Source organism: Vulpes vulpes, chromosome 4 (genome assembly GCF_048418805.1).
Source record: "Vulpes vulpes isolate BD-2025 chromosome 4, VulVul3, whole genome shotgun sequence".
Classification (NCBI taxonomy): domain Eukaryota; kingdom Metazoa; phylum Chordata; class Mammalia; order Carnivora; family Canidae; genus Vulpes; species Vulpes vulpes.
The window spans coordinates 20,164,268-20,181,911 of NC_132783.1; the positions used below are offsets into that span (position 1 = coordinate 20,164,268).

General features: G+C 38.4%; 1 protein-coding gene across 1 annotated transcript in view; it reads left to right on the forward strand.

Moving 5' to 3' along the window:
• The window catches only part of LOC140598506 (rho GTPase-activating protein 20-like), a 65,056-nt gene that overhangs the window by 10,292 nt on the left and 37,120 nt on the right, over window positions 1-17,644 (forward strand). The window contains exons 5-8 of the mRNA XM_072755335.1: window positions 1,416-1,525; window positions 2,044-2,233; window positions 3,460-3,571; window positions 7,624-7,794. Of these exons, the coding sequence (XP_072611436.1) occupies window positions 1,416-1,525; window positions 2,044-2,233; window positions 3,460-3,571; window positions 7,624-7,766 (555 nt within the window). The 3' untranslated portion in view covers window positions 7,767-7,794. The remainder of the gene's footprint in view (window positions 1-1,415; window positions 1,526-2,043; window positions 2,234-3,459; window positions 3,572-7,623; window positions 7,795-17,644) is intronic.

Genomic DNA, 17,644 nt, shown 5'->3' on the forward strand with positions numbered 1-17,644 from the left:
CACAATAGTAAGCAAATGTTTACTTTATGAGGGATACAAAAAGGCTCAGTGAGGCGACCAAATCATTCTTAACCATCATTGTCTCCTGTTTCTTAGTGCCTTTTACTTTATAAGTCATGGAGGAAGGATTTCGCCATTTGTGTCTCCTTTCACCAGATCTTAGGTATCCTTTTGTTAATATTTGTGATGTCTAGCCCAAAATCCAAGGTTATAATGACACGGTAACCAGCTCTAGCTACATGCCTCTTTTGATCAATCTAACTTTTGGAGTAGGTTCAAGAGACAAAAGTACTTTAGTATTCTGAAAATTCAGTAGAATGACTCAAGAACGAGATTAATTTGGAAATTATACAGCTACATCACAGATATCCCATTCTATTGCTAAAATGCTAATGGAGAAAGAAGTGAGAACTAGAACAAAGAATTTAATCCATCTACCTTGGCACTTGCTAACAGCTCTGAACAAAAGTATGTGAAGGCAGTAATGATGGCACTCTTAGAACCAAGGTCATATTTGGTCCTTCCTTGTCACAAGTGGTCTTTCCTTGTCCCCCATTACTGTCCAACTATATGATAAATAGCAATAGTCCCTGACCACTACTACACCGGGCTACAGTAAAACACACCAGTAAATATATATATATATATATAGGCATCAAGACACAGGAGAAAGAATGATGACACATTAGGTACTCGAATAGCATGATAAGTGTTGCCCTCTTGAAGGTGCACACCTGCAATTGATGTTTCTAGCAAGGTTTAGTAGGGTCTTTTCTATTGCCGTGTTATAGGCACAGCCTAGGATGGTTACCACGTGTGCATAGAGTTCTTAGACATTTCTGAAGCTTTCCCTACTTAAAGTTGACTAATCTTTGTGGAGGAACAGACTCTGCAACCTTGGCCTGAATAGTATGATGTCAAACTATCTGGAGAATTGGTCTACACTAGAAATGAATACATCCACAGGAACATCATGAGTTTGCCATTAGACCATCTACTTTTGTATAGTTAAGGAAAGGAAGAATGAAGCAATTATGAGAGTAGCTTTTGTAGTAGTTTGCAAAAAAGCACACAAGAGAGTAAGTGCCATATGATAGAAGGGAGCTTTGTCTTCCTTTCCACTGAAGCGTAGGCTCTGCTTTGATGCTTTCGTTTTTGTTGGAGAAAATCCACAACCTGCTTTTGCACGTGCAAGTCAATGGAGAGTATGAGGTGAACTCCGTGTGGGTCACAGTTCGGGTATCTAGGAAGAAATTAGGGACTGAACTGAAGTTTTGAACTAAGTGTTTTCTCTGTGATATTTCCAATATATATTTTGTATCATATATACCTATATATTTGTGTGTGTGTGTGTGTCTGCGTCTGTGTGAGTGTGTCTGTTTGCATGTATTGATTTATTTTTCTATCCACATAAGGATTTTCTTGAAAATATCGAAGGAAGTTTACTTTCATCGGAACTCTACGAAAAATGGCTTGGTGTTCTTGACGAAATGACCGAGGAGGAGAAAATAAATGCAGCCCAGAGGTAATGATGCAATAAGTACTCTACTCTGGTCATGGCTCAGAAATACAGCCAATATACTATTAGGAAAATACTGGCTTCCTTCTTGCCTCTTTGACCACTAAAACAATATTCAATGCCAAATAGTTTCAATTCTTCACACCCATGGAGGCCAGTTTCAGAATACAGGCATGCCTTATGGCTATTATTGCTCTTCTCCAGACCTTATTAATGTGGACTCCTTAGCCATTATACATCTTCTGTATATATGAAACTGGTAAACAAAAGTCAGTGGCCTAAAAGAGATGCCAGAGCATCAACAGTCTGTGGTATAACCTTCAGTTTGTCAATGATTTAAACAGAGTGGGTTATCTCAGAAATTGAATTCGGTAAAACATTTTTGTATACGTTCATGCCTGGAACTCTGCTACAGCAGGCTGTGTACTAGATCTAGAAAGATGTTCTCTGCTCTCCATCTCTATACTTCCAGCTGCTAAGTGCAATGACTTGCCTTATTCAAAAGTACATCCTTCTGACTTTAGGCTTCTAGCTCAGCTGCCAAATGTGAATGTGGTTGTCTTGCGATACCTTTTCGGAGTGCTACACAACATTGAGCAAGAATCCTCACCCAACCAGATATCAGCTTATGATTTATCAGTGTGTATAGCCCCAAGCATTCTTTGTCCACCTAATTGTGGCAGCTTGGAATTGGAAGAGAACTTCATAAAAAAGGTAGGGAGAGCTCTCATATGTGTCCCCTGAGGTTTAGAATCCATGCTTTGAACCTGAAATGTGTAGTAGTCAATTGGATGGATCAGTTCTGAAAAGTGCACATCTTCATAGGCTTCCTTGGAATTGCAGAGTTTGTTATCCTTCTCTGGTGGAATCTGGGAAGGGGTGTTGTTAAAGTGGGAAACGCAGGGCAGTTGAGTTGCTTCTTTCCCATCCAGGAGATTCAATACTAGACTGACTAAACAAAAGAGAGAGAGAATGATGTAATATGGTAGAAAAGACCTGGGCTCCAGAGTTTGACAAGCCAAGGTCAGATTTCAGCCTTATCCTTGAGGCGGGAGCTTGTAACCTTGGGCAAAGCCATGGTTTCTTCATGACACAATGATAACAACCCCTGGCTTCTGTGGTCCTTACTGGCACATCCTAGGTGCCTCGGGCACTATGAGCACCCATGGCTCCAAACACATTGGCTTTGCTCTGCAAGTCTTGGCTCATTTAGAAAAATACTTGGCTACTGTTTTGCCTCCGCTACATCAGACAGAAACTAGAGAGATATTCCAGAACATCCTAATGAAGCCACACATGCCTAATAAGATGACAGCTTTTCCCCCAAGCTCATGCCAAGAGCCAGCTTTAGGCAAAGCGAGACATGAGAAGGGACTTCGGTTAGAGAGACAGACATGTTTTCTCCCCATCCCTGTGAGGTTTTACTCAAAAACAAAACAAAAGAAAACATAGAAAAAAATCCACAGGAATATGCACTTTCCAAAAAATATTCTGCCCTATTTAAGAAATTGATTTCATACGAATTTGTCTCTGCTTTATACCTTTTTATCATATATTATACTAAGTTACATCCCAATATTTTCTGGAAGCAAATATTTACAAAATAAGTAAACTTTCAGAAGGTAGATTACTTTGAAAGCTATCCTAGTTTTAAGGTGTAACCATTGGTATCACAATATTAGCTATTAAATTATGCCACAAATTAGGACTTTAGCCCACTGACTAGTAGTATTTTAAAATCTGTACTCAAAGTACAATGGAAAGTATCACTCTATGTTATTTTATTAGAGAAATTGGGTTTCTATATATTTTTATCAACTCTGAATTTTTCATAGAAGTCTTTCACAGTTTTGGTTAGATCCAAGGTTTATAAACAAAATGTGACTTATAACTCTTCCATATGAAAAAGAGCACCCCATTGTGTTCTTTTTGCATTACAGGCTTCTCTTATACAATTTTTGTATGAAAATTGTCTGAAGATATTTGGCGAAGACATCACTTCTCTCATGGGAGATAATTCAAAGAGTTGTCATTACAATGAGAAGGCTGCAGGTACTGTGGATAATTTAATAAGCTTTAGGGAGACACAGACAGCAAGGTTGCCAGGGGTCATGGCAGATACTTAGCCCTGTTCTGGAGCCCAGAGCATCCCCAGGGCAATGATTCCCAGCTGCTCCTTCTTCTGAAGGCTGGCTAGCAGGTCAAGGGAGGTTTCACACTGTTGGAGACCCACGAAAGCATAGAAACTTCAAGACGTTTTGGCAGTATTAGGAGATAGCATGGTATGATACAGTGTTTGGGGATTTTTTAAAACACAATTTTAAATGGATCCCACATCTATATTGTATTATATATGTAGGTAAGCATATAATGCATAATTATTTATTTCTAGTAATAATATATAAATGTGCTCTGGTTGAAACCATAGCATGGGACTTTTATTCCTGCTCCATCCTCTTTATGATCAGTGGCTCTTGAGGCACCACAGGATTCCAGTGCTCTTTAAAAGAAGTTGAAAAGAACCAGCATCATTGAGAGAAAAGGACTTGACTTGATGTCAAACAACCTCTCCAGGGTACAAATTCCAGTGCCCCCATTTATCAGCTATAGGACCTTTGGCCAATTACTCTAGCTCCGTATCACTTTATTCATGCCTAAAATGTGGATAAAAATAATGTCTAAATCTTAGAAATGTTGTCAAGATTCAATAAGATAAAGGGTGTAAAACACATTTCTAAAACGTAATTAATAGAACTAGGAAAAGTTCCCCTGAGACTAGTGTGAGTATTATTGGAGCCTAGCAAATCACAGCTCACTGGCAACACCCCATTTTTTGTAAAATGGCGTTTAGATTCAGAACCTGGAGATACATATCATCAATCCCTCCATACTTTTGACATGTCTTCGTTTTACGACATATACCTCATTGTGTTGAGGGAAGCTTTTGGATAATCCGTGTCATCAGGAATTAAGATGAGTCTAGTGCCATGTCAGAGAATGTGCTGGTGCAAGACAAGTGTTTGTTTTTCATGTCGTCAGTGACAGAAAAACAAACTGTTGAATCCAAGCCACTGAGAGTGCTACTGATTTCCCAAAAGGCACAACTGCAGAATGCTACCAAGTTCCCATCTGGCATGCGTCCATCCACCTACATATCTACAGTTTATGAAGTCACTGAAGACTGGAATCTCCATAATGACACTTGACACCTCCTCTTTATTTTTCCAATGAATGAGAAATGAACCCCTTCCAAGACCCAGCTATTTGCATTCAAAAGATTTTCCATGGTCCCATATATTCATATTGAGGATATCGTCCCACAAATTATCTCCTCTATCTTCAATGCCGACCATATCCTATTACCTACTTTTTGAATTGTATTGTACTGTGTTGTGTTGTATACTTTTATATGGATAATAAAAATCATTCCATAGCTCAGTAGGTTAGACAACCATTTCTTTGTTCATGATTCACATAACCCTTCAGTGGAAGCTCATTTGAGCAGTTCTGGTTTCAGCTGAGGTCACATGTGCACTTGCAGTTAGCCTGCAGCTCCTGTCGAGCTAACCTAGGTGTCTGTGTATTGGCGCTGGCTCTCAATTGGTCCCCATGTCTTCCATAAGGTAGCTTCTCCTCCTTTCATATGGTGGAGGAAGAGTACCCAGAGGCAAGAGGGACTTTTCAAGAGTTAATGTGGGAGAGGACTGTGCAAAGGACCACGCCAAAGGTGGTGGTTTTCAAGACGAGGAGGCATTATTTCTTGAGACCACACATCATAAAACTCACAGCAGCACCACTACCACACATATCCTTTCCTTCACTGGCTTTTCATCCTCAGTTCTGTACACCAGCATTTCCTAAGGGGTATTCCAAGTAGGGTACTAAGAATCTTTGAAATACTAATTTTTTTTTACCTGAGATATTCCTTCCCTCAACCTTCTTCCTACCTTAAGCTGCCTTTAGAGACAATTAAATCACCTCCTCCGGGCATAGAAGCAAGAGGAGAATATGAGGAAAAGGGATCTCCATGTTGCTTATGAGTTTTACAGTGTTGGCTTTCTAGGAAACAGAAATGATTCATGGCATAGAGTAGAAGATTTGGGTGGCAATCTCACGGGAAAAAAGCCCAAAACCTTTGGTAGGTACATAGGATATCTGCACCATTTCCTGCATGGAAACCAAATGGAAGCAGAAAATCCTCACAGAATAGTGAGCTGACATGTCTAAGAACTATGGGGCCCTCTATGTCCATGCAAGTTTCTTATACCTCAACATGGAACATGTATCTCCATCAGTCCCAGAATAGTATGGAAGAAATAAAAAGCCACTGGGTGTGAAAGACATGCCTCAGCAATAAGAGTACAGGCCAATTTCCCAGGACCAGAGAGCAGTTTGGACACCTCAGCAGCTATTTATATACATCAATGACACAGAGCAATTAGATAAGTGGCACTTCACCATTTTACAACTTGTCCTGCACCAGAAGACTCCAGAACATAGACACACTCATGGGGCAATTAAGAAAACCTAAATCACTACCAGTCTCAGAACAGAGAATCAAACTAGGCATCAAGTGAGCTATTTAGAACTATAGAACTCTACATTTCTGAGTTATGCCAGCGTGTAGACGGAGATTGCTATCAGTGCATATAGAATATATGATCCATGCATTGTTTTCCCTTTCCCAGGAACGGTTCCCTTGTGAAATAGGTCTAGGAAATTCTTACTTTCCTTTTGGAAGTCAAATGCCCCAGTTTTCTTCCACATATATTTCACATTATTCGACCCTTTTGAAGCGACCCCATTCATTAATGATCCTGGGAACATTTATTGCCTTGTGCCGAATAGTATCTTATACATTTAGTTTAACTTGGTGTAGACAGCATCATTTACGTTAAAGTTGAGCAAACCAAAGCTTTAAAATGCTGAGCTTCCTACGTGGCAGAACATGGATGCTTCTAGTGCAGTGCTGGCCCTACATGAGTGGAGGTGCTGATGCACGTACTACATCCCAGAAAAGCCAAGTTGCCAGGTGTTTAAGGTTATTTGGCGAAATGTTCCTCATCTTTTTATCCTTCGACAGCTTGGCTCATCTGTTGACTCTTAAAGCAATCGGTTATTTAAGCAATGTTAAGGTATCTTCAAAGGGAAACATTCACTGCTGAGCAGTAGAAATTTGAACTCAGCTTTTCACTGCTGATCTCCTTTTCTTTGGAAAGTTCTTCCTTCAATAGGGAATGTTGAGTAGTTAAAAATCATCTCTGGAAACTGGTGGTCTATAAATGCATTCCTAACCTCTTATTGTTTTGCATTTTCTATGTTTTCCTTCAAGCCTTGTGCTTGTGTGTAGGTGTATATATACATGTATGTTTGAGTGTGTGTGTGAGGAAGTGTTTCCACACTTCATTCTGGTTTAGGCTCTTTTCAGTAAATGTTAAACCTATTTAACTGAAAACATCATTTCTGGGTGGGTTGGAGTGGTATCACAAGGGAACACAGCCACCACATAGCCAGCATGGAATGACTACTTCCCAAGGACCCTGACTGCAGAAAGTCGTCCTTGAAGGTGGCCCAGAGCAGAGGAACAGAGAAGTAGGGTCAGCAAGTTGTTTCCAAAGAGGCAGATCCTTTGGATGGTAGAACTTGAGCAGTCAGAAAGCCAAAGAGGAAATTTGAGGCTGAGGGGAGACTGGCTGTGAAAGCAGAGGATCACCACACTCAGTTTGACTTGCGTACCAAATCCTTCTAGCCTTTAACATCAGATCTGACACCTGAACCCACTGATCACTCCAGTAGAAAACAAACATCTCCAGGTTCAGTGTCTCCTGTTGCATTGCAAAGACAGTAACTGATGGCACAGGAAATACTGACCTTCAATCTGATCGAGTCTCTAGGTTTAACCATCAGTCTGAAGGATATGAGGAAGAACTCTTCAACACCATAACGATGGTATTAGCCAACAGCACAACGTGGAGAGTTGTACCCAACAAATGACTCCGTGTCCCTCCTCTAGCCACTACAATGAACACGCTCTAGAATGACAATGGTGAAAATAAGGCTAAGTGAATGAAAATACACTAACCTCCCTTCTTCCTTACATTCAGGCCAGAAGACCATTAAAAGAAGTCTTTTCAGAAGGTTAGCCTCTTGGTGCTGCGGTGCTACTTGCTGCAACAACAAGTGCACACCTGAGCCTTCTGCAGATCCCAGACAGCGCTTTGGAGTTCCCTCTCGTGGATATCTGTAGTAATGACAACTTGCCCTTCCCAATTCTGGTAGGTCTCAGTTTGGTCTTTTATTGCCTTCCTGAGGAGGGGGACCTTGGAGAGGCCAAGTGTTCTCATGCAAACTTACCCCAACTGGGGAAATCTATAGACAGCCCCTGGCTGTGGCTGAGAAGCTTTGGTAGTGTCATTTGATTTATCTATTGCAGAGTCATGAGGCCAATACAGCAGGACAACTTTTTGTCCATTCCACTTTTTTCCAGAGACCCACGTAGGCCTGTTCAGATCAGTCAAAATGGACTCTGTGCATGAATCATCTTCACATTTTCCCATTGCCTTCTGAACTCACAGTAGTCTCCAGTCTCTTTCAACTGAGTCTACCTAATCTAACAACTGAAAACATCTTACCTAAGACTAAAGACACATCCTGTGCCAAATATGAATCCATGAATCCTAACAGAATATGTTAAATGACAGTCACAGAGGCATCTTCAAAAAATCAGCCAATATAAAATCATGCAGAATCCTAAAGCAGAAACTAAATTCTGGGGACAGAGTTAACTTGGACTGAGCAATTCATTTCTTAATTTTGAAGAGAAGATCCTGAGAATACTGATAAACTGTAAAAGGATAATTGCATAATCTAGAATGAATGACAGGCAATTAGGTGTTCCCCATTGGCCTTTACCATACCTGGGAGTAAGGTGTGTGTAATCATTAGTTAATATGCACTTAGTGATACAGTTAAGGTTTAACATGTCTAAAAGTAAAACAAAGGTACTTAGAATGACTATCTGACTTTATTCCAGAAAGAAAGTTACTCACAGGCTACCAGTATAAGAAAGCTAATTCTCATAATTGGTGGATCAATTACCATGATGAATCTCTCTCTCTCTCTCTCTCTTTCTCTCTCTCTAATAAGACTCAGTTTTTATTCATACGAGGAACATGTAAGAATTTGGTGAATGGAATATATATCAGTACAAGAAACCAGCTTTTTTTTCAGAGAGCACTGAACAATGCCTTTTATATTTTTCTGTAATTCTTTCTATGCTAGTCGAATGGGCCAATAAATACTCTGAAGATTTATAGTGGATGGTGAGTCTTTTCCAGTTTTGTTTTGTTTTACTTACCCATAGCATAACTGGTGCTACGAACAAATTGGTTTCTTCGTAGTCTTGGGCCTCAATGTCAGTATTAATTTAGTTGGCTTGCTCTTTTAAAGAATGAAGTCATTCCTTTGTCAAATAAAAGAAACAAGTAGAAAAACCAAATTGCCAAAGGAAAATTGTAATTTCTTAAAGTGGATAAAGAGAAACTGCTTTATAAGAATGGGAGGTTTTCCAAAATGTAAAAGTGTAAAACTAGTTGGGGGAAAAAAAAAACATAACAAAACAACATCATCCTCAGGATAATAATTATCTCTGGGCAAGGAAAGACCAGGATTAGGAGAAAGGGGAAAGAAAGAAACTCCAAGCACACATACATCAATTTAAATTCTTGGAAGATTTCAAAATGCTTACACTTCACCATGTGCTTCATACTAATGAAGAACATGTTGTAGGTAACTTGATCATATAAATATCTACCACATACCCATGCACACACAAACGCACACATTGAATTGTATATGTAAACATACAAAACACTGTTCAATGAATAAGTAAATAAACGACAGAAATTTTAGGATTTTGTATTTATTCATAAGAGACCGATAGAGAGGCAGAGACACAGACAGAGGGAGAAGCAGGCTCCTCACAGGCAGCCAGATGCGGGACTCGATCCCCAGACCAGGATCACACCCTGAGCCAAAGGCAGGCAGATGCTCAATCGCTGAGTCACCCAGAGGTCCCTAAACTACAGAAATTCGTAGCATTCAGCAATTTTATCTGTGATTCCTCTGTATTGATGATCTGGTTCACTCAGTCCAAGTGGCTGAACAGTAGTATTCCATTATATGATGATACATGTATGTGTGGGCACATCTAGTCAAACTTTCTAGAGGCTTACCTAGTTTATTAGCTTTCAAAGAAATTGATTTTTTTTTAATATAATCACATTTTGAAGTTTTTTTTTTTAATTTTTAATTTTATTTATTTATGATAGTCATACAGAGAGAAAGAGAGAGAGGCAGAGACACAGGCAGAGGGAGAAGCAGGCTCCATGCGCCGGGAGCCTGATGTGGGATTCGATCCCGGGTCTCCAGGATCGCGCCCTGGGCCAAAGGCAGGCGCCAAACCGCTGCACCACCCAGGGATCCCAAGAAATTGATTTTTTAAATCATCTCCATAAATGTTTTTCCTAGGCTTATTAATTTGTGTTTTGTTTTTATAATTCTGTTGCTTCAACTTTCTTACTCTTTTGATTTCTTCATCTAGCTTCTTGGATTAAATGCTAGCTGATTGTAGTAAATATATTTAAGACTATTCAGAACTTCTAAGTATTGCTTTAGCTATACCTCACAAATTTATTTTTCATATTTTAGTTTGTTGATAAAACCATTACAGTTTATGATTTTCCTTGTGAAGTCTTTTTTAACCTAGTCATTATTTAAGCATTTGGGTTTTTTTTTCAGATTTTCTAACCTGTAGGATTTTAATTACTAGTTGTAATAGTTCATTTCTAATTAAACTGCACTGTAATCAGATAATATGGTTTGAATAACTATGACTCTTTGTGACTGAGAGTGTACAGTTGATTTTATAAATATTTACAATGTTGCATGCATGCTTTAGGAGAATGTCTATTCTCTGTTGTATCCTCTTTTGAGTGCAGGGATATGTAAACTCACAATTATGTCATACGTGTTACTCAAATTCTCTATATATTCTCCGAATGTGCAGTTTCTGAGAGAGGTGTTAAATTTTGCCACTATGCTTCTCTGAGCTTTTCACTTTTATTTTGTAATTCTGAGTTTTCGTAGTTGCTGGCTTTTGGTGTTTTATGGTTTAAGTCTATATTATTAGGCACATACAAATTTATAATTTCTGTAGCCTTTTCATGAATTATATATTATAGCTTATTTGGTTTATTCACATTAATGCTTCAACTTCATATTCGACTTTGACAGATATTGTTGCACTAGCGTTTTTTTTTTTTTTTTGGTTCATATATGCTTAGTCTATTTCTTTTTTTCCCTTTTTATATTTTCTGTTTTAGGTTGTGTGTGTAGCAGTGTCCCCTGTAAGCAGCATATAACTGATGTTTTTATATCCACACTGATAATTTATTTTTTTTTATTTATGATAGTCACAGAGAGAGAGAGAGAGGCAGAGACACAGGCAGAGAGAGAAGCCCCGGGAACCCGATGTGGGATTCGATCCCAGGTCTCCAGGACCGTGCCCTGGGCCAAAGGCAGGCGCCAAGCCACTTCGCCACCCAGGGATCCCCACACTGATAATTTCTGATGTTTATTAAAGCGATTTAATCTATTACATTTATTGTCATTATAGTATATTTCGAGTTATACTGACAAACCGTATTTTGTGTTTCTTTTTCATTGAAGATTCCTCCTGGTTCCTTTTTTCTTCTTTCCTAAGTTTTGTTAGATTCATAAATCATATTTTTGTATCCTCTGTGTCAATTTTTATTTATATTAGAATTTCTCAGCTATTATGTCTTTGACCAATTTGTTCCAATATTCCTCTATTATCTTTTACAAGAATCCATTAAAATTTTCTGAAACAATGATTCTCAAAGAACACTCGATACGAACAACCTTTTCACTTTTTCTCTTTGTACTGCATCCTGGGTAAAATTCTCAGTTCTTTTTTCCAGTTTATTAATTCCTTAACCTTGGTCATTCTAGAGTTTATTCTTTTACTTTCCTATTTTTTCTTTTCTCCACACCTATATGTTTTCTGGGATTACTAATCAGATCTTTTTCCTATTCATACAATTTTATATTTTTTCAGTAAAGATCATTTCAGGGGCATGTGAGTAGCTCAGTCGGTTGAGTATACAATTCTTGATTTTGGCTCAGGTCATGAGATGGAGCCCCCACATGGGGCTCCTCACTGGGCGGGGAGTCTGCTTGAGATACCTTCTCTTCTTCTCTCCTTCCCTGCTCTCTCTTGCTCATGTGCTCTCTCTTAATTAAATGAAAATCTTTAAAAAGTTCATTTCATTCATTTTCCCCTCTGATTTTGGTACCAAGAAGTAGGTCTTACTGTGACAAATACCTAAAAATGCTAAAGCAGCTTTAGAACTGGGTAAGGGGGAAGGCTGTAGAAGTTTGGAGGGCCACACTGGGAAAAGCCCCATTGCTGTGAAGGAACTATTGGTAGAAATAATAGATGTTGAAGGCGATTCTGGTAAGAGTTCAGAAATAAAAGCAAGAGCTTCAGAGATAGACTGTATCTTTTAGAGAATACATAACTAATCAGAAACAGATTGTTCGAAACATGGATGTTGAAGATCTTTCTGTGAGATCTCAGATGGAAATAAGGAACGTGTTATTGGAAACCATAAACAAGGAGAACCTTGTCATGAAATGGCAGAAACTTGGCTTAACGAGTGTTCTAGTATTTTGTGGAAGTTTGAACTTGGAAGCAATAAAATCAGAGATTTATCTGAGTAGATTGCTCAGGAAAGTTTTAAAGGAGCTTGTTTCTTCCTGACTGCTTATACTAAAATGCAAGAAGAGAGAAATGAGTTGAAGAAGGTATTAAGCAAAAAGAAGTCAGGACTCAAAGATGTGGAAAATTCTCAAGTTTCCGAATTTCTCAGTTTGTCATCTCTGCTCTAGCACTTGTACTCATGCTCTTGCTATCCCTAGACAGTTCCCTTCTTGTCCTCTTCCCATCCATGTCCGACCTATAGAGTCAGCTTCCCAACAAAGTCTGTCTTGATTTGTTCAGTCATGTTGGCATTTTCTCTTGTGAATTTCTGTAGCCTTATAATCATTTTCCTGTGATTTTTGTGACATGTAGTCTTTAAGGCACGTTTCATTTTGTAATTTTACATTTTCTGAAATTGAAATTTCAATTTTACTCTCTTGTCTGTGTATATATCTATATCTTTTTCAGCAATTCTCTGTTTACCCATCAAATGCTTTTTATGGATAACACATATGTAATCCACGGGTCCTAGAATATGAGGAAATAGAAAATGTGACTGCTGAATGGTTCTCAGGTGGTTCTACATGGCACATACAAGAGCAGGGCTAGAGCAGTGGGAAATTTAAGCAAACCAGTGGAGCCTTGCTCTGGTCACTCCACAGCCTTGAACAAGCAGCTCAACTCTTTTTTTATACTTTTTGCTTTATTACTTCATTTTTGGATCTGAGCAAAAAGTTTTGTGAACCCAAAAATATTGGTATAAATGTGTAGTATGTTTTAGCTTTGTCTCTCTTAGGAGAACACAGGCTTCTGCTCCCAAAGAGACTGGCACAGTTATGTCTAGATAATTGGGTCAGCTTATTCTTGATTGGTTTGTGTGCAAACATGCAGCCTACATCCATAGTCATCACTCCTCTTAATCTTTCAAACATCTCTGTGCCAATCTCCTAAATGTTAGTTCCCTTCTAACATTTTCTTTAAAAAATGGTGCCTCAGGCCTCCCAGAATGAACACAAATTTTATAGCATTAATGGTTCTTTGCAGACAGCAACTTTTAGATTTCTTTCCAAAGCACATTAATGGGTGTTAAGAAAATCTGTAAATGGCTATAATTTAAGAAGAAAGTATTATCCTTAAGAGAAGATTAGAATTTGGAGGGAAAAACAACCACAATTTTTATCTAGAAACTTTTTATCTTCCCCCTCTGCCCCTTCTCCTGCATGCTCTCAATCAATCAATCAATCAATCATTCAATAAAATCTTTATTTCAAAAGAGGAAATGGGCTCACACAATTGTGGAGTCTGGCAAGTCTCAAATCTATAGGGCAAGCTTGCAGGCTAGAAATTCAGGTAAGAACTGATGTTATAGTCTTGAGCCCAAATTGCACAGGCAAATGAGACATTCAGGCAAGGTTTCTATGGCACAGTCTTGAGGCTGAATTCCTTCTTCTATTGGAAACTGGTCTTTGCTCTTAAGGCCTTCAACTGTTTGGATGATGCCCCCCACCCACACACACACACTACGGAATGTAATCTGCTTTACTCAAAGCCTACTAATTTAAATCTTATTCACATCTAATATATTCACAGTAACGTCTACACTAGTTCTTGACCAAACTATTGGGCACCATAGCATAACCACAATAACACATAAAATTAACCATCACGGTGTGTCATTGTCTATTAGGCTCTGTTTTCTACCTCTTTTCCTCACTCAGCTCTACTTCATTTCACCTTACTCCACCAAATAAAATGCAATATGATTTCAGCTTTGTAAGGGTCTCCAATCTGCTACAGACCTAAAACCTCTGAACTAATCAGGAGTTCAAAGAGCTCTCTAGATGACACAGCCACAAAGACCAAATTCCCAACAGCTTTGTGTATCAGAGGTTTTCCTGCATGGTAGGTTTGGTGGAAGAGACAATGAGTGAAAAAAGCAAATGTCTATGAGGCAGGCTGATCTCAAAATGTTAATACACATTTGCCACTGAATTCACATCATGGATGGTGTATCATTTGTGTCATTATTGCTCGAAGTAAATTTTCTTGAAGTCTTTAAACCTGTACCCTGATACATATGTCAAGACTGATGGAGAGTCGCTAGGTAAGGGTGGATCTGAGCTGCTCTTTCATTCTGTATTTGGAATCTCAGCAGTCATCTCCTGGATTTTTTTTAGAGCAGAACTGATACAGCATCAGGGGCATTTCAAACTCTCAAAATGACATTTGAAAGCATTCAAATGAATGCAAGTAGCTGCATAAAGTAAGCACTAAAACGTGAGATTAACTATTGCTATGCTTCATGAGCCCTTTCACGTTTTTCTTCTAGCACCGTGGTAATAATAAAACTTAATCGTAGCAGCCTTGGCAGTTTAAAAACAGCACATATGTATTTCCACATTTGATTCTTCCTCCAAATAGCACCATGGACAAATATTGTTCGACAGATATGAAACTGGGGGCTCAGAATTCAGATTTCACTTGCGGAAAACAAATAGCAAATACTGGGTCAGAAGTAGATCACAGCTTTATCCACTATATCATCTCGTCTGTTAAACATTCTCAATTGCTGTTCTGGGAAATAAAAATCATTATGTTTCCAAAGTAAATTATGAACCAACAGCCCCGAACGACTTGTGTTAGAGGTAACAGTTCTTACACAAGAAAAAAAAAAAGCAACTATTTGTGGCATTACCATGAAAGTCTCTTACTGTGAACTGTCAGAGAAAAAATTAAATTTACAAGACTCTCATTGATTTAAAATGTAACATAAAAAAACTAGAAGAAAAAAGAAATGGTGTTTTGTGTTATGATAATGAAGTAATTTTCTTTTGTGTCTGGTAATTGCATTGGAAAACATTTTTAAAAAATAAGTACAACTCACACTTAACTACATCTTTGAAGAAGTAGAGGAAGGAGGATATTCATTCAGAGGATCAGCTTGATCTTTGCTTCTTTCACAGAGATCAAAAGACTTACTCTTATTTGAGAGGGAAAAGCAGAATTCCATTAGGACTGAGATGAAGGATGCTGGCAGCAGAGTAGCTGCCTTCTCAGTGCTTCCTAATTGGGTATCCTATCTCCAGAAGATACTCTTAATGGATTCTTCAAAATCTTAATTCCAGTAATTAAGCCATTTAGACATTGGAAGGATGTTAAACAGAGTCCAGTAAGAGCAACAGGATTCAAAGTCACTGCAAATGACTAGAGTGGCAAAGAGATAAATGGATTGGAAAACAGGAAACTTTTTTCCTGGCCCTCTAAAGTTAATCTGCAGTGCCTCAAATGAGTTCATTTATCATTCATGGGTCAGATAATAGGTCTCAGAAATCTCAGAACTGGTTCTCTCTATATAAATCCATCCTTTGTTTTAGAAACAAATCCTAATTTTTCCCATTCTGTCCTCATCAGCACGCTGACTTCCGAGCCCAGCCAAACTCAGAATTTGTGGACTTCAGTGTAGTTAGGGGCCCGAATAATGTGACAAAATGTTCTTAGTTTTACTAAAATCAAACTCATCACACATATTACAGTAAGTTCTGAAGTTGGTTATGTTGTTTTTTTTTTCTTTAAGCACAACCACAACAAAAGTGATAAAGCCCCAACTGTATTTTCTTTCCAATGACAATGAACAATGAAATGTTCTCTGTTTCTGAGAGGATCATGTGTTCTATAGAAAGTAATTTAATAAAAAAAAAAGAACATCATTTAAGAAGGCACATCTTAGAGCAGTACAGACATTTAAAATTTGGGCCACGTATTTATGTTTTAAACTGCAGTTCTTACTCATTCTCTATCTTTTGCCATTTGCTTATCTCATTGGACAAGCATATTCTCAATAGCCGGTATCTCTTTCTCCATATATGGAACACTAATCACATACAGTTGAAAATCAGGAGGAAAATTAGCATTCTGTAAACACCAGTCACTTTCTTTCATGGTGCTTCACTTTATTTACTATAGAGATTTTATCGATATTGCCTGGAGTGACTTGCTCTTTTGTTGAGTTTATGGTTAATTTGTATCTCAACAGACTGTAAGTTCCATGAAAGCAGAGCCATTTTCTGTCACGTGTTCTTCTAGAGCCTGAGCCCCAAAGAGGTGTGCTTGGCACATAGTTTTGTTTTGTTTTTGTTGTTTTAGAGAGAGAGAGAAAGCTTATGCGTGGGGATGGGGTGGGGGGGGCAGAGAGAGGGAGAAAGAAAATCCACGCTCAGCATGGAGCCAATATGGGGCTCCATCTCATGACCCTGAGATTATGACCTGAGCCAAAATCAAGAGTAGGACACTTAACCAATTGACACTTAGCCCACCTGGCTGCCCCAAGGTATTCATGTATTTTAATAAACTCCAGGCACAGGACTAGACACATTGTGGACATTACCTCATTTAATTCTCAGAGTGATCTTGAAATGTAAATATATTAGCCCTTTTTCACAATGAGGAACCAAGGCTTAAAGGAATTAAGTAACTTGTGAAAAATCAAACAATTACGAATTTAGGTGTGCTGTGTGTTCTGTTTGGGGACCATGTGACAAGAAATGTTCCCAAAGTAGGCCATGGCTATAAACAAGATGATTATGGGGACTAAACAAAGTGGTCTTAAGTAACAACAGCATCAGACCATAAAAAAATTATTCCCTTTAAAACTTCTTTGTAATTAACTTTATTACATCAAGGATAAAGTCTCAAACTGGTGCCAGTTTGTATGTATTGCTCCCGCAGTAATTGCTACTCTCTTCTTCTCTCTCTCTGTCTCCTTATTTCACTTAAGGGCAGGGAAGAATATAAACCCAGACTTTGTTTGCAGTGTAGAAATCTTCTACAACTTACTTAAGGCAATTAGTTCTGGTTTCTGATTTGCACTAGTTACAGAGTTCCATCATCAATAAAATTTTAGATAAAAGCCTTAAATTTACGTAAGGAAAGTATTAATTAGATAAGAGTACAGGTGGGCAGCCCTGGAGGCTCAGCGGTTTAGCACCGGCTTTGGCCCAGGTTGTGGTCCTGAAGACAAAGGATCAAGTCCCACATTGGGCTCCCTGCATGGAGCCTGCTTCTCCCTCTGCCTGTGTCTCTGCACATATATATATCATGAGTAAATAAATAAAATTTAAAAAATACCTGTGAAAATTGGTTGACCTTGAAAGGAGTTCTGCTGCTATATTACATTGTTTGTTATAACTTATCTTCAAACACAGAGCTAAGCACCTAGTTTAAAGAAAGCTACAAGCTTGGGGCATAGATGCTTTTTAGGAATCGCAGCCTCAAAGAAAAAAAAAAGGAATCGCAGCCTCTTTATGTGAATTTGAGTGTCAATTGAAGAATTCATAACATAGTCT